Here is a 17,049-nt window from a genome sequence, read left to right on the forward strand (position 1 = left end):
TCTTTTGCCCAATTTTTTAAAAAATAAATTTATTTATTTATTTTATTTTTGGCCGTGTTGGGTCTTTGTTGCTGTGCACGGGCTTCCTGTAGTTACCACTAGCAGGGGCTACTCTTCGTTGTGGTGCTCAGGGTTCTCATTGTGGTGGCTTCTCTTGTTGCGGAGCACCTGCTCTAGGCTCGTGGGCTTCAGTATTGTGGCGCATGGCCTCTAGAGCTCAGGCTCAGTAGTTGTGGTACACAGGCTTTGTTGCTCCAAGGCATGTGAGATCTTCCTGGACCAGGGATCGGACCCGTGTCCCCTGCATTGGCAGGCGGATTCTTAACCACTGCGCCACCAGGGAAGTCCCTTTTGCTTATTTTGTAATTGGGTTGATTATCTTATTGAGTTACAGGAATTCTTTATATATTCTGAGTGCAAGTCTTTTATCGGATATATAATTTATACATTTTTTTTTTCTCCCAGCCTGTGATTTGTCTTTTCATTTTCTTTTGTTTTTGTTTGTCTTTTCTTTTTTTTAAATTGAAGTATAGTTAGTTGATTTACAGTGTCCTGTTAGTTTCAGGTGTATGTCTTTTCGTTTTCTTTGTGGTGTCTTTGGGAGCATAAAAATATTTACATTTTGACGAACTCCCAATTTATCCATTTTTTTCTTTATAGATTTGCTTTTGGTATCATATCTAAGAACTGTACTTAACCGAGGTCATGAAGATTTTCTTCTGTGTTTTCTAAAAGTTGTATAATTTTAGATCTGAACATGTAGGTCTAGGATTCATTGTGAGTTAATTTTTATGGATAGTAACTTTTCAATAAAATTTGAAATTCATCTTTTTTGCGTGTGGATATCTAGCTGTTCCAGTTCCATCTATTGAAAGAACTGTCTTTCAATAATATTCTACAGGTTTCTTTATAAAGGTGATTTTTAGACTTATTTATCTTTGTGAATTGTGTTTTAGATTTATTTATAGGTATTCATAATTTTTGTTACTATGTGAATGGCGTATTTTTTAAAAATTATATTTCCTTTATTGAATGAGACCCACGTGTAGGGAACCCTGCTGACTTCTGCCCATTGATCTCAAGCTTAGCAGCCTTCCTAAAATTGTTAGTTCTGATTGTCTGCCTGTAAATTCCTTTGGTTTTTATAGATAAGCAGTAATATTATATACAATTAGTGGCCATTGTTTCTTATTTTCTAATTCATATACATTTTTTCCTTATCTAATTGTAATAGCTAGTATCTCTAGTACACTATTTAATGGAAGTAGTGATTAGTGACCAGTTTTGCCTTGTTTCAGACTTTAAATATATTAAACATTAATATTAAATATCAAACCAAATAATGTTTGCTCTGGGTTTTTTATATTTTCACATTTTCTCTAACATTCCTAATTTACCAGGAATTCTTATTATGAATTGGTTTTGAATTTTTATTAAATCTGCATCCACTGAGGTGGTGGTTTGTTTGTTGTTGTTTTTTCCTCCTTTAATCTGTTCATGTAGTGAATTCTGTTAAATTCAAGTGTGTGGGGTACAGCATGGGCTTTTGAATTTTTAAAAGCTCTCCCAGGTGATTCCAGTGACAGCCATTGTTCTTGGGACAATTCCTACTTAGACATGATTTTTCTTTTTTTTTAAACTAATGTGTGGTTTGGTTTATGAAATTTTTTTTTTTTAAGGACTTTTGCATCCATGTTCATAAGAGATTAGGCACTATCTATCCTATTCTTCTTGAGTCAGTTTGGTAATTTATATTTTTTAGAAAGTTGCCCTTTCCTCTGTTTTCAGATTTAGAACAGTTATTTTCCCAAGATCCTAATAGCTGGTAGGAAGCTGTCAGTCCAGTTAGTTTTTGTTTGTCTTTATTAACTAAACTTTGCTCATTTTTAAACAGGTGATCTGTGTCCATGACGTCTCGTCCATCTACCGAGTCCCCTTGTTGTTAGAGGAGCAGGGGGTTGTAGATTATTTCCTCCGGAGACTTGACCTTCCTATCGAGAGGCAGCCACGAAAAATGCTGATGAAGTGGAAGGAGATGGCCGACAGGTTTGCTTCATAATAAGGAGCTGGGGCTTTGAGCCTTTTCTCTCTTTTTTCGTAGGAGCTCAGAGAATTTCAGCTCTTTCTTACTTGTGCTATCAACTCACATTGAAAAGGCCTTCATGATAAGGGGTGTTAAGCAAGGATCTTAGCCCTCGTGTAGCTGCATCGTGGTGGAGGACGTCCTAGTGGAGCTGGCCTGAGTCCCAGGTCTCCAGGGAGCTCAGATCACACAGCTATCACCCTTGTCTCCCATGTAGACAGGCCTCCTGTGGTGGTGGGCTAGCCCTGGTACCCGAGGCCCACACAGATGGCTGGACCGTGGCTGCAGCACTCTTGGGTGCTCCCAAATAGCTGTGTTTGGGAACGTGCCGCTCACCCCACACCACAAAAGGATCAGCAGGGGCGTCCAGTCTGTTCTTACTGCTGCTGTCGCAAGCCAGCGCTTTGAGAGCTGCCCCCACTCTGCTTGCCCCCGCGCTCTGTGTTGCCTGCCCAGCACAGCACAGTTGTTGGCGCGGCGCCGCAGGGCACTGGGTGTGTGGCATCGTAGCTGCATGGTCATTCGCACGGCACTGCTGGGCGCTCGTGGAGGGAGCGCTCACGCCATTGCTCAGCGATGCTTATTTTCATTTTTGACATTTTCCCTTTCAGTCTGTGTCCATTTGCTTGTATATCATTATGCAGCCACAAAAATGCCACACCGTTTTATGATCGTTCTTTCATAAAATATTATAAGCATTTCCGTGTTACTAATTACACTTCATAATGAAACATTTTAATGACTACGGACTGTGTGTGGATGCCCATAATCTGACTGTTCCTTCATCACATTAACTCTTGTGAATTGTCTGTGTGTGTTAATTTTTTAACTTTAAAAAAAAGAAGAAAAGAAAAATTTGGAACAGATTTTGAAGCCATCTCTTTGTAACAGGTTCCAAAATCCTACTTGCTTTACAAAGCCTGCTGCCTTGTTGATCTAAAAATAGCTTCCTCTTCACTGTTCTGTACATAGAACACAGACAGTAGTTGCTCTTATCATTCTACCCAGACATGTTTTTCTCCTCTTTAAGACGTGATTTCGATCTCACGGGGGTATGTACATTCTAATCTGGTGTTTCTTGACCTTTGTGTGCTAGATACGATCGCCTGCTGGAGACCTGCTCTATTGCCCTTGTGGGCAAATACACCAAGTTCTCAGACTCGTATGCCTCTGTCATTAAAGCCCTGGAGCATTCTGCACTGGCAATCAACCACAAATTGGAAATCAAGGTGAGGAGGGGTGCCACAGCTACAAGGAAGCCGTCTCTACTCTCATAGGTGCTGCGTGCATGCCTGCTTTATATGATTGGAGCTCAGAATTTCTTTTTAGGAACCAAAAAGATTTGTGGTTGGCTCCTGGCTGGGAGAGATCAGTAGAGCATTTTCAGGAAGTAGGGGGAGGTGTGGTCAGAGTAGAAGCCAAGAGAGTGAATGCTTGGATCTGAACGTCAGTTGACCCCGGGAGTGGGGAGTCCTGTGTGCAAGCATGTTGCACAGTTGCCGGCCCCTGGCCGGTGTCCGCCCCGTGGGGCTGGGAGGTTTCTCAGATACATATGTCCAGTCACCCAGCTGGTGCATGGAACGCGGGCAGTGCCCGGTGAACAGTAGTTGCCGTGTTCTGATCTGGGACGTGCTGGGCAGAAGCTGAGCTGCTGGAACGTCAGGGCACAGCCCCTGCTGCTCGCTCTGCTGGAGGCAGCGGAGTGTCAAGGTTCGGGGAGGGGGTTCCAGAGCCAAGTGGCCAGGCCTCAGAGTCTGTGTGGCCCTGGGCAAGTTACTTAGCACTCTTTGGGCCTCAGTTTCTGTGCCTTTGTCGCAGGGTCCTTATAAGAATCAGTTCATCTGAAGTGCTTAGAAATGTGTCTGGTATGGAGGAAGTACTGTATGTGTCAGCTCTGCCTGAAAATCTTCCACTTGTCCCTTTAAACCTTTTTCCAAGCAAAGCAGCTCCCAGAAGGAGCCTTTCAGGAAGAGATGGAAATTGGAAGTGAACTTGGGGCTCAGTGCTAAGAGTGTTGACTGGGGACAGAGCTGACGGCCCGGGCAGCTGCCCTCGCCATCAGCACTGGGGTTGGCCTCCTGCTTTCCAGGGGCTCCTCAGCATGAAAAGGTAGCTTGCTTTGTGCTGGTACACAGCTTCCTAGAGGATGAGCTGTAATATGTGTTTTAAGAATTGTGGAATCTCATTACCCTGCCCTGACTTATTTTTTGGCTAGTTCTCTCCATCATTTATTTTATCCTCTTGGAGGTAGCCTGTGCCAATCATGTGTTAGATGGTGGAGGCCGAGGGGGGAGTCTGAGTCAGTGAGGTCTCTCCGGTGTGAAGGGAGCAGGCAGAAGAGGGGCCACACTGCCGTGGAAGACATGTGAGGAGGGGGCCGTGGCTGGGTTGGGAAGGTGGATAAGGTGCAGGGAAGGGTATTCCCGATAGCAGGAAGCGCATATCCAAGGACTTGGAGGTGTAGATGATTGGGAGCTCAGAGGAGGGAAAAGTGGGAATGGAGGGTGTCAGGTCTGGTCATGAATCCCATCAACTGGGCCACTCCTGGATTTTGCCCAGGGGTTCAAGGAAGTCACCCAGGGTATTAGGCAGGAAGGAGCAGGAAAAAGGTGAGCAACCTAATAAAAAAACGGGCAGAAGATTTAAACAGACATTTCTGCAGACGATGCACATGATGTACGTGAAAAGATGCTCAATGCCTTTAGTTGTCACGGAAATATATGCAAATTAAGTCTCAGTGAGATACCAACACGCACCCACCTAAGTGGCTGAGCATGTCGGGTGAGGGTGTGGGAGTGTAAACTGGTACAGCGCTTGAGAAAACAGTCTGGTGGTTTTATGTAAAGATACACACACGCCTACGGTGTGACCCAGCAATCCCACTCCCAGATATTTACTCAAGAGAAATGAAAACATGTCCACCGAAAGAATCTATTTTTATACAAATGGACCAATTAGTCATAACAGCCAAAATCTGGGGACAGCCCAAACTGTGCAGGATGAGTTGGTGGATAAACATGTCGTGTGGTGTATTCCTACAATAGAAAAGTACCCAGCAGTAAAAAGGCGTAAGCTCCATGGTGATACACAGCAACACAGATGAATCTCAAGAGATGTTGCACGGAGCTGAAGGAAGCAGACACAGGAGGCCACACACAGCCTGGTTCCATTTGTCTGAAGTTCTGGAGGAGGCACAACCTGTGATGACAGAAAGCGGAGGCAGGGAGGACGGTGTTTGCAGGGGGCAGAGGGAGCCATGGGGGGACAGGAACTTTCTAGATCTTGATCAAGGTGGTGGTCACTCCTTGTGTGCGTGTGGGACAAAACTCATCACAGTGCACGCTTAAAATGCTGGTGTTTCATTGTATGTAAATTATACTTCAGCACAACTGAGAAAAATGAGAAGCGACCTGGGGGGGAGATGGACTGGGGGAGACGTCCTGAACAGAGAGGACACTTCAGGGTCTGCGCCAGTGGACCCAGTGCAGAGCGGTTGGAGAGCTGAGTCGGGAGTTAAATGATTCGGGAAGGAAACTCAAACTTTAAAACATAAAAAAGATCTTAAAGTTTACTTTAAAGAGATTAGTAAGTGTAAATACATTAAGGTTATTTTTAGACTTTCTTTTAAAATCAAGGAAGGTGGAGCGTGGGTAATGTTGTTTAGAAGTCATGAATGACTGCGCCCAGGAGTCACGAGCCTGCTGCTTTTCTCTCCGCTCTGACCTCTCCCAGTACATAGATTCCACGGACTTGGAGCCCAGCACCTTGCAGGAGGAGCCCGTACGCTACCACGAGGCCTGGCAGAAGCTCTGTAGCGCTCAGTAAGCAGAACTCGCCACCTTTGGTTTCCAGGGGTTTGGGGTTTGTTGTTTTTTTTTTTGGGAGGGTTTGTTTTAATGAACAAAGTACTGTGCTTTCTTGTGCTGGTGGTAGGTGATGTGATTGTTTAAATGTCTTTTAATTAGTGAAAGGACTATATACTGGAGGATTAAAGCCTCTCAGAAATACAGCTTATCAGTTTAATTAAATATGAAGAAAACTAGTTCTCATTTTATTGATAATGTTTACTGTATGCATCTATGGATGAGGCTTTTTTATTTTAATTAAAAAACTCCCCCTCTCCCCTGACCACCGCACAGCTTGTGGGATCTCAGTTCCTCAGTCAGGCGTTGAACCCCAGCCATGGCAGTGAAAGTGCTGAATCCTAACCACTAGGCCCCCAGGGAATTCCCTGGATGAGGCTTATTAAAAGGTTTTTCATCCGGACCATTTGCTGAGCACCCATCAGTAGAGTCTCATAAATAGTTCATTTGGGGGCAGCTATTATCTTTAACAATAAAAAATCAGTAAGAATTTCTGGTTCACTAGAACAGTTGCATATCATGGAACCATGTAGCTCTGTGGTCAGTGTGGCATGCCAAGCGGACCAGGAAAGGCCCCCTTCCTACTCAGGGGAGCACTTCAAGCAGAGAGGTAAAAAATATTGCAGACTTAGGAGAGAATCCCTGCTTGGGACAAATATTGTGCAGAGGTGGTACTACAATCATGTGTACCATCTTTTTTTTTTTTTTTTACTGGTTGTAAGCACTTTTTGATGTTACTAAGAAGAGTGGATGGTTTTATGTGGTTTTACGTGCATTTTCTAAGTCCATAGTGTTTCTATACAGCTCACTGGCAGTGTTGAAAGCACAGTCCTAGCCCCAGCAGCCAAGTGTATGGAGTGACTTCATAGCACCAGTGTTTTGGAAGTGGCTCCTTGGGTGGTTATTGCAAGCTGGACTGGTGGAAAGGGGGTGCTTTTGGTGTGCTCTCTTGCGCAGTGGCGTGCTGGTTCCAGGGGGATTTGGTGTTCGAGGGACCGAAGGGAAAATCCAAGCCATCTCCTGGGCTCGGAAACAGAAGAAGCCTTTTTTGGGTAAGGAGTAGGAAAGACAAGAAAAGGTGTCCTGTGGGAGCCAGTACGTAAAATGGAGAGTGTCGAAACCAAACACAGATGCCACCTTTCCAGATAGCAACTCAAGTAGAAGCCTATCTGGTTCTGTTTTTGAGAAATTCAAACTGATCTTTAAAAAGAAAAGTTTCAGCTTGAGCTCCGTATAGTTTTCATGGAATTTTGAGAGAATGATATAGCAATTAGGAAATCTTGTCCATTTACTGAACCCAGCTGTTTGGCAGGACATGTGAGACCGGGTTTTATATCCTTGTTTGGAACACCAGCTGTCTAACTGGGCAGAGCGATTTTGGATGCTTCCTGGGGCTGTAAAGTACTGAAGAGGATATTATTTATTTCTAAAATCACATGACTTCTAAAACCTAGAATCATCATGTACACTAAACCCCGTTTTTGAAATCTGGTACAGATGAAACATAGCAGGGGGTTGCATGTTTATAGCTGGAAATTACGAGCGTTTGTAACTGGAATTCTGCGGGTAATCAGGACACAGGGTCCACGTAGGCGGGTCGGAAACGTGGGAACTGCCTTTTGCAATGGCGTTTCATTTGTTTTCCCCCTCCCCCTGCAAGGTGTGTGCTTAGGAATGCAGTTGGCAGTGGTTGAATTTTCAAGAAATGTGCTGGGATGGCAAGGTAAGTGTCCACTTAAAAATTCGTTAAATTCTCACTTCAGCGTTCCTGGTGGCGGTTGGGTGATGGGAAGCTGGGGAGGCCAGGCCTAGTTTCTCAGTACCTCAAAGCTGCAGCTAAGGGGAGCTGCCGAATTTATTGAGGGGAAACGCTCTCCTCCAAGGGAACCACCAGCCACTGGAGGAGGGAGCACAGCTGAGCAAGCTGCCTGGCTCCACCCCTGCCCCTTCTGCTCTGGAGATGCCTGCACTCCCGTCACCATGGCCACCATCCCTGAGCTGGTGCCCGGCGAGGAAGCTAACTCTGGCCGGTGTGAGGCTGTGTGGTTATTATGAACTTGGGCGCTGCAGCTGGTCAGACCCGGGCTCTGTTTTTGACTTTATCACTTATTATGGGTGATTTTAGGCAAATCACTTACTTAACCTTTCTGGATCTCTGTTTCTTCTGTAAAATGGGGATCACAGTGGTACCTACTTTACGTGGTTGTAGGAGTTGAATGAAATAATGCCTGCGAGTAGTCCCAGCACAGTCCCTGGCAATCAGGGAATACTCACTAAAACTGGCTCTGTGCCTCACTGACTGCATTACTGCGTCCAGACCAAGAACTCAGTGGTTTCCTATTTCTCAGTATTCTGCGGGTCATGCGGACTCGGTGTGTGGTTTTCTGCTCCATGTGGTGTGTCTGAGCTCAACCCGCCCTGCATTCAGCTCTGCCCAGCAGGGACAGGGGGACGGCCTCATCGTTCCCTAATTCAGCTGAGCTTCCTCACAGCGTGACGACTGTCCAGCTTCTGAAATGACAGGCTCGCTGTGCAGGCTCTTACCGAGCTTGCTGACGTCCCACGGCCGGGCCCAGTCAGTGGGGGAGGGGGACCATACACGGTGTGAACCCTGGGGTGCAGCGACCCCATCGGGGCCACCAAGGGAAGAGCCTGCCACAGGACCCTTATAAGTTCTAAGAAAAATCAGCAAAGCAACCTGAGGTATAGAAAAACAGCCTGGCTTTACCAGGTACAAACGATTCCCTGTGGCCAGCTTATTGTTGGGACTGGGCTCATGTTGCATTTTTCCACAATAACCCTGCGAGGATGGGCTCAGTTCTGTAGGCAGCACGCCCCTGGTGCTGGCTTCTGGGCTTCTGGCAGGCACTGTCCTACCACCCACCACCCTAGAGGCGGCCCTCAGGCACCCTGGACCCTGTCACAGCCATGATGTCCTGCTGCTGTACCCACCAGGGTCCCCAGGTGGGTGAGTGACCTGGGAGTGAGCTTACTTGCATCTGCAACCTGGCCCTGGTTTAGGAGAGGAACGAAGCCTCACACGTCACACAGAAAGAGCAAGCAGGCACGCGGTGCCAGGGACTCGGTGCTTTCCTTTGTAGTCATCAGTAGTTTCCCTTGTGCTTAGTCAGTAAATTCAGTAAAGGATAGAATGGATATTTGGGTTTTGAAATCAGTTAATTTTTGATTTGGCTCTTGAATGGGGCAGTTGGGTAGTACAATGTGTGAGATGCTGAGGATGAAAGAAATGTAGAAAACAGTATTTGCCCATTGAGAAGAGAGACAGTCTGAAATGAAAAGTGAAAAAATTGAGACAATATAATAGCCCTCAAAAGGATGCATTATCTAAATAAAGATGATTAGGTTGTGCCATTAGTTCTGGTTTCCCCATTTCGTGCAGCTTGACTTCCTAGAAAGTTACAGGTGTCATGGGGAAAAAATTCACCTTTGTTTTTGTGTTGAGTATCTTATATCTTTAAAATGTTATCCCTGGTTTTGCTTCTAATTACTGAATTACTTTAAACTGAGAAGCGGGACTTCCCTGAATCCACCTGCCAATGCAGGAACACAGGTTCGATCCCTGGTCTGGGAAGATCCCACATGCCACGGAGCAACTAAGCCCGTGTGCCACAACTACTGAGCCTGCACTCTAAGGCCCACAAGCCACAACTACTCAGCCCATGTGCCACAACTACTGAGGCCCGAGCACCTAGAGCCTGTGCTCTGCAACAAGAGAAGCCACTGGGATGAGAAGCCCGTGCACCGCAGCAAAGAGTAGCCCCCACTCACCACAGCTAGAGAAAGCCTGTGCACAGCAACGAGGACCCAACACAGCCCATAAACAAATAAATAAAATAAAGTAAAAATAAATAAATAAATAAACGGAGGAGGGAAACTGTGATTTAGAGCTTTGGAATGAAACTTCTGAATAATCAGTTTGTTGTAACTTTTTATAACAAAAGTATTTTGGTTTTGCAGATGCCAATTCTACAGAGTTTGACCCTAACACCAATCATCCGGTGGTGAGTCCAGCGGCTGGAGCATCTGGGAGGGTGTGGAAGGGGTGCTTGTGAAAGTGATCGAGGCCTGGCGACAGGAAATGAGACCACTGGGTTCATTCCCAAGAGCCCCAAGGTCCTGCACTGTCAGACTTCCCAGAGAATAAGCACTTGTATTTTTCATTGTATAATTTCTCACTACTCTTCCCAGTTTGCCACAGAAAGTTGTCAAGACAGGTGCCAGCCCAGCCAACTAGGGGGTTTCCTGATGAAAGTAATTCTCCAGCCTCCTCCCCACCGCCTTACCTCCCAGGAGCACTTTGGAACAGTCCTGACATGGATACTTAAGCAGGCGCTTACTGTGTACCGGGCACTGTGTTCACTGCTTTGTATATATTAATTAACTTAATCCCCAACAACCCCAGAAGATGGACGTTTTATTAAAGAACAACTGGAATTTAGTACTGATTGACATAAGCCTGAGCCCTGGGAGACCGGCATTCCTCGTGTTACATCTCCCATCAGAGGAATGTGGCTCGTGGGGGACACACAGTGCCTTTATTCATCTTTGAACCCCCAGCCCAGGCGTGACAGGCCTGTTCTTGATACCCAGGACGTTGTGACAAACAAGATGGACAAGACACTTGACCTCAGGGCACTTTGAACAGCATTAGTATGTGTTTATTGACCTGAAATTGAACTTTGCCAGTACTGAGACCTCAGGAAGAAAAGAGCAAAGGTTTTGAAGCGTGGAACCTCGGGGAGGTGGGGGAGCACAGAGAAGGTCTCCCAGGTCAGAAGGTGCTCAGAGGAGCAGGGGAGCGGGCGGCGGGCTAGGCTGTCACAGCTGGGGGCCTCGGCCTCTGTGTCCCTCAGACGTTCACCAAACTCCTCCCGGTTCACGGCCAGCCCCAGATGAGCATCCCTTTCCTTTGAGCAGCTGTCAGTCTAGTGGAGGAAACGTGCAAGAACAGGTCAGCTCTGATATCCACGCTGCTGTGTTAGTCTTTATCAGAACAGGCACTTAGGATCCAAAGTGCCGGGGCAGGAATGGCCAGGGAGGGGGCAGCTATGTCTGGTTCTGCAGCTCAGGAGGACAGGCCGAAGGATTAAACACGTACCCAACAAAGGTTTAAGAATGATCAGTGGGAGGCATTTTCCTCTGACAAGCATCTCTTCTAAGGAAAGGCTGGGCCCCCTCAGAGGCTCACTTCGCTCAGTGCGAGTGGTCTGCCTCCTAACTGAAGCAGGGTTTGGTAGCGCGTGTTTGTTTTTGGAACATCTCCAGGTCATAGACATGCCAGAACACAACCCTGGCCAGATGGGCGGAACCATGAGGCTGGGCAAGAGGAGAACCCTGTTCCAGACCAAGAACTCTGTCATGAGTAAGAGCTGCCTCCCACGGGCCCAGCCTGGGGCTGGCACGTCCAGGACACATGTCTTGGTGCTGTGGCCTGGCTGGCATTTTCAGTTTTGTTCTTGCTTTCCAAGTTCTTTTTTCCTTTCCTAGTGACACTCCTTAGGATGCACTGTAATAGCCAAAGAAAGCACTGTGGCTCTTAGAAAGGTCACAGGCAGTGAAGCTGGGGACCTGGGGGGCCTTTGGGTGTGGACCACTCACCAGAATGAGGCAGTTAGGTGAAACCCACTGCAGCCTTACTTTCCAATGCTATTAGGTCAGACTGGATGAAACTGCTGATGTTGGTGACTTTTGCCCACAAAAATGGCAGTTTCTTCTGGTCCAACCTAAGTAGATTTTATTCTAGAAGTGCTAATATATTCTAAAGATTTAGGGGAAATTTGGGGCAGAAAATATTTAAAATTACTCAATTGGGTTTTCTTTCCTTCCCACTGGAAGAGCTCTGTCACTGCTGGCAGGGCAGCGTAGTCTGAGTCACCTGAGGAGGTGTGGTCGTCCGGTCCTCTGGCTCTAACGTCCTGTGGTTTGGGGGTTTCACCTGGCTCAGGGAAGACGCCTGTTGGCTTGTACCACTCTTGTTCCCTGGGCACAGCAGGTGCCACCAGAGTGCTTTGTGCCTCTGTAGTCACCTGTGAGAGGTGGTGGTGAAAGTCTGTTTCTGTTAGTGTTTCTTGGTTGCAAAGAGTCAGAGCCCAAGAGTTTGTCTGAATTGTGCTGCTAGAGCAGGCAGCGGGGGTTGGTAGGAGAGTCACAGAAATAACCTTCAAAGAACCTTCAGAGAGCCCGGCGGTGTAGGTGCTAGTGAGCCGCGGGGGAGGCAGGATGCGGTGGTGAAGTCGGAATCCTTTCCGGCAGCTCAGCGTGCTTCTTTTGCCAGGGAAGCTCTACGGAGATCCAGATTACCTGGAAGAGAGGCACCGCCACAGATTTGAGGTGCGGTTTTGAGCTTTGTGACCTTTCCCATTCTCTCCTTCCTGTTATTTGGGAAACACAGTGAGCTGAGAGCCCGGCACAATCGTTCTTCATGCTTCAACAGGTGAATCCAGTCTTGAAAAAGTGTTTGGAAGAGCAAGGCTTGAAGTTTGTTGGCCAGGATGTTGAAGGAGAGAGAATGGAAATTGTGGAGTTGGAAGGTGATCGCTCGGGCAGCTGTGTTTAGTGGGAAACAGTCCGGTTTTCTTGGCATGTGGGAAAAGCACAATACAGGTTGTTGCCCTTGACCTAATCAAATCAGGCAGCAGCGCTGTCTGGGGAGGGGAGGGGAGGGGAGGGGAGGGGTCTTGGTGAGCGAGGTTCTGGGATGGCTCCTGCTTGCACCGTGGTCTTCCTTAGGCAGCTGTTTGACCTCTGGCTGCAGGTCCTCGTTCTCCAGAATGAAAGCTTGGACTTGGTACTTAAGTCTAATCTCAAGTGACCTGTAGGACTCAATCCCGTGCAAATCAGAGAGCTGGAGGGGTGGGGGAAGGCGTGGGTGGGGGTGGCAGGAACCTGGAGAGGAGGCGGCGCCTTCGGCTGCGGGGTGACAGCGTGCAGGGTGCAGGGTGGAGGGCATCGGTTCTCCTATGCTTTGTGGTTGTCTCTACCCAGCCTCCTAATAAGAAGCTGTTTTCAAATCATTTTAGGGTCTGTGGAAATGTGGAGCGTTTCACAAGATTGTTTTCTGTCTTTCACATGTTATGCAGACACACAGTAAAGCTGGTTCTTTTGATTTCTGTTTCAGATCATCCCTTTTTCGTTGGAGTTCAGTATCACCCTGAGTTCCTGTCCAGACCTATCAAGCCTTCCCCACCGTACTTTGGCCTCCTCCTGGCCTCCGTGGGGAGGCTCCCCCACTACCTCCAGAAAGGCTGCAGGCTCTCGCCCAGGTGGGGTCACGCTTCCCTAGTTTCTTGGGTGGTCACTGATTCCTTACAGCAGGCCATCATCACACCATGAGCAAAGCCACAGGAGTGGGGAGCCTTGCTGGGGTGTCTCTTCTCATGCTGACATGCAAGCATCCTCTCCTGCCCCGGGGTTGTCTCAGGCTGCTTTTGTGCCACGCCCCGTGCTCCCCCCCTTGGCAGCATCTGGCTCCACGATCACATCTTGGGCTCCATGGAACTGTCACTTACCCTGTCTTGGTGATTAGGGCACCATGACTGAAGTATAAAGCGAATGTGTATCTTTTGTAACAAGAATAAGAAAATCCTTCTGCAGCTTCCTGCTGTGCAGACCAGCTGTGGTGGTAGTGGTGGCTATAGAAGGAGGGAAGTAAAGCGAGTGTTTGGTGGGAGCTGTTGAATAAACCATGTGAATTCTACAGGGACACTTACAGTGACAGAAGTGGAAGCAGCTCCCCTGACTCTGAAATCACTGAACTGAAGTTTCCATCAATAAATCATGACTGATGGTAATGTAAGTGATATTTTTAAGCTTTAGTTTTGCTTTGTTTTTAATGGTGATAACACTAGAATTGTAAGAATATCATGAAAGTTTAGTGTTGAAAATTTTTATCTGCCAGAGGATGTAAGTGGTCAGGTCAGCGTGGGCATCAAATGGATGAGACCCCTGCGCTGCCCGTCCCTCCCCCCGCCCCCGGTTACATTTGCATCTGCCCACCCTGCGTTGGGGACTCCAGTGGGGGGACACCAGGCATGGGCAGGTCTCCTTGCTGATTGCTACATTCAGGTGCCAATCTGACCACATCTGGGGGAACTGGATTCTTAGAGCCATGTTATTTCGTGTAGCCGTAAACATGGAGATCTTGAAAGAGGTGACAGGTATGAAAACATGGTGTCATTTTTGCAGACCCTTAAGCTTTCACCAGGAAGTGCTATAGAACCATTACATACAACACTTCTGTGTTGACTGCTGCTTATTCTGGAAATCCATTACAGTTGGAGCAGTTATTGAACAAACTTGCAATGTCTGTCTTTTGTGACCAGATTTGTAAGTTTAGAAAGTGTGGTAGCCGTGGGCAGTTGTGTAAAACCCCATTAAGACAACTGAGCGAACTATCAGCAGAAATACCCCCTCAGAAGGGGCTGGGGCATCAGCTGGAAATCTTTGGGGCCCAGTGGAGAACAAGGGATGTGGGGGGTGGGTCCCTCCACAGGTACGGTAAGCTCCTACCTCAGGCACCGGCAGGTAACCTCCCCGAATCCTGCACACGTTGCCTGCACCACCAGGAGGCCTCTCCACTCTCAGGCCTGATGTCATGGGCCACGGCCGTGCCGCTCGGCCTTGGCTGATGAGGTTCGGTCCGTGATACAGAATTTCTAACTGCCTCCCTAAGTGGAGAATTCCCTGTCGGTGGAACCGTTACGAGCCTGGTGCTGTGGAAGAGAACGCGTGCACTGGGGCAGAGGTGGAGTCCAGGTAAGATCTCGGAAATGTGTGATTCCATAGGGATCAGAAATTTAGCTTCTTGTCATTCAGGTTAGGCTCCTACTACTCGTGGTCCTCGCTGAAAACCAGGCATAGTTTACCGTAGCAGCTAACCACAAATCCTAACTTTTCTACTTTAACATATATCTTATATTTGCTCACTTTTTTTGTCTTTTTAAAAATAGGTATGATTCTTGAAGAGAGCCTTTGGACTTCAGGAGTTTACAGCTTTGATTTTACATCCAGCTTTTGACACTTCCTTTAAATTATGTTTTTATTAAGATTATTTTATTATGGGGGAAGAAGGTATTTGGAAGACTTTGTGACTTGCATGTCCTGCCGTGTGTACCGGCTCCCACACGGTGTGCTGCCTGGCGTCCCACGCTCTCCTCTGCGGTCCTCCAGCCTCGGACGAGAAGCAGGACGTCCTGGCAGGGCAGGTGATGGCCGGGCGCCGGGGGAGCCCACCAGTCACCACGTTTCTCCAGCCAGCTCGCGTCACTGTGGCTTCACGTTGTGTAGCTGTTCCTTCCCCTGATGCCGAGGCCATTGGAAGAGGTGTGCTGTGTGGCCTGAGTGGGCACGGGGGTGGGGGTGGGGGGGTCAGGTCCAGCTGGTGCTCACAGCCCGGTGCCGGAACCCAAGGGTACCACTTGCCACCAGGAGCAGCGAAACCAGAAGCAAAGCGTTGACCCTGCCCTGCACTTGAAAGAACAGTCAGTTTGGCGTCGCAGGAAACGGCAAGAGCTCTGTGTGTCTCTGAAGTCTGAGTTTAGAATCCCTGTCCTCTGGCCGCACTTCTCTTCCCGGGAATCACTCCTTGCATCAAGGGGTCACTTAACGAAGAACAAAGAATCTTTTGGGGAAACTGCCTCTAAACCCCTCTCATATGTAGACAGCTTTGCTCGAGGGGACTTTTGCCTTCCAGAGTGGTGTTACTCCGGTTGAAATGCAATATGAAAAGCTATTTTCTTAATGTGGTGTAACGACGGGCAGAGCTGTGTGCCCGTTATATCCCGGCTGGACTCGGTGTATACTCTAACTTAAGAAATAAATAACGCAGAGCAGGAGACACACTTTGTAAGGCTCATGTTGCAGCCGGATGGGAGCCGTCTGAGCGCGGTGCCGGCTGGTGTGCGTCCTCTGAGCTGGTAGCGCCAGGCTGTCCTCCGGGGAGCAGCCTCAGGTGGGTGATCTGATTGTGTAAAAACTAAGGAGCCCTTTGTTTTTAATGGGAACCAGAATTTCCCAAAAAGGCTTCAAATTTAGGTTCTCAGTGTATAGGGATTCAAAGAGGCATGGGTGCAAGTGTGCTGCTCAACCTTGAGAAAGGGGAGCAGATGTGTTATGTATGGAGGAGGCCCGACCCTCTGCCTCATCCCGCCCCCGGCCCTCCTGCCCCCGGGCCTTCGGAGTGCAGGTCATGGTCCTCCCTGGTTCCTCCTCCAAGGTGAAATTCGCGACATTGAATCTGTGCTCCTGGTGGCGTGTCAGTGACCTTGGGACCACCCGCCCCCTGGCTACGGAGCCCACTTGCTCGTGAGCTGGCTCCCCTGCAAAGCCGAGGCTCAGGCCTCAGTCCGGGCTGCTTGTCTGCGGTCAGCAGCCTTTGCTTGTTGACTTTTGAGAAATGAGGGGTTGGGAGAAAAATGTTTCTCACCCTTTGGCCCAGCCCCTCCACCAGAGAGACTCAGAAAGGAAGGGGGCTCCCTCTTGTCCTTCCACGCACTAGTTGAAGGCTGTGATCACAGCTGAGGCCCAGAAGCCCGTGTGAGAACACCGCTCACTGACGGAGGGCAACCCAGAAAAGGGACACCCCCCCCAACCCCCCCGAATGGCTTTCCAAGGCCCGCGAAGCCTGACCAGCCTACCACCCTGGCTGCGGAGACGGGGCAGTACCAGGGCCGAGGGCTGAAGCCGAGACTGCATGGGAGGGTGGCCTTCACAGCCGGTGTTGGTTGCCCGGTGCCTTCTCCTTGGGGAGGAAGCCTGGCCAAGTCCTCCCGCCCGTCTCTTCAGCCCTGGTGGTCCAGGCAGGATCTGCCTTCGTAGAGCACCTCCGAGGGCCACGGCACCTGGGCGTCCGTGCACCTGGGCTGAGGAGGGTGCTCAGCAGAGGCTCCCCTCTGACCTCTCGAGCTGCGCCTTCTCTGTGTGGTTCTTAAGTGGCCTCTGAGAAGCTGGCTCAGGCGCTGAGGTCAGTGACCCGAGCAGCTCGGTGGGTCGGTAATCCATCATGAGGCGGGCATCCGTTACATTTGGTCCCTATAACCATCATGTTTGGTGAACTGGAAAACCAAGTTTCAGAGCAGTCGTGAT

General features: G+C 48.5%; 1 protein-coding gene across 7 annotated transcripts in view; it reads left to right on the forward strand.

Moving 5' to 3' along the window:
• Nucleotides 1-15,802, forward strand: part of CTPS1 (CTP synthase 1) — a 30,521-nt gene extending 14,719 nt beyond the window's left edge. For 6 of the 7 annotated variants that reach the window (XM_057707084.1, XM_057707111.1, XM_057707064.1 and 3 more), the window contains 12 exons: nt 1,895-2,046; nt 3,180-3,312; nt 5,816-5,904; nt 6,904-6,998; nt 7,607-7,669; nt 9,925-9,968; nt 11,233-11,329; nt 12,242-12,297; nt 12,401-12,497; nt 13,085-13,229; nt 13,667-13,758; nt 14,916-15,802. In XM_057707084.1, the coding sequence (XP_057563067.1) occupies nt 1,895-2,046; nt 3,180-3,312; nt 5,816-5,904; nt 6,904-6,998; nt 7,607-7,669; nt 9,925-9,968; nt 11,233-11,329; nt 12,242-12,297; nt 12,401-12,497; nt 13,085-13,229; nt 13,667-13,751 (1,056 nt within the window). In that variant the 3' untranslated portion in view covers nt 13,752-13,758; nt 14,916-15,802. Of the gene's footprint in view, nt 1-1,894; nt 2,047-3,179; nt 3,313-5,815; nt 5,905-6,903; nt 6,999-7,606; nt 7,670-9,924; nt 9,969-10,155; nt 11,330-12,241; nt 12,298-12,400; nt 12,498-13,084; nt 13,230-13,666; nt 13,759-14,915 lie in introns of those variants that run through there. The other variant, XR_009048974.1, reaches the window with a different exon arrangement.
• Nucleotides 15,803-17,049: the final 1,247 nt, after the last annotated feature.

The sequence above is a fragment of the Hippopotamus amphibius genome, chromosome 1 (genome assembly GCF_030028045.1).
Source record: "Hippopotamus amphibius kiboko isolate mHipAmp2 chromosome 1, mHipAmp2.hap2, whole genome shotgun sequence".
NCBI lineage: Eukaryota > Metazoa > Chordata > Mammalia > Artiodactyla > Hippopotamidae > Hippopotamus > Hippopotamus amphibius.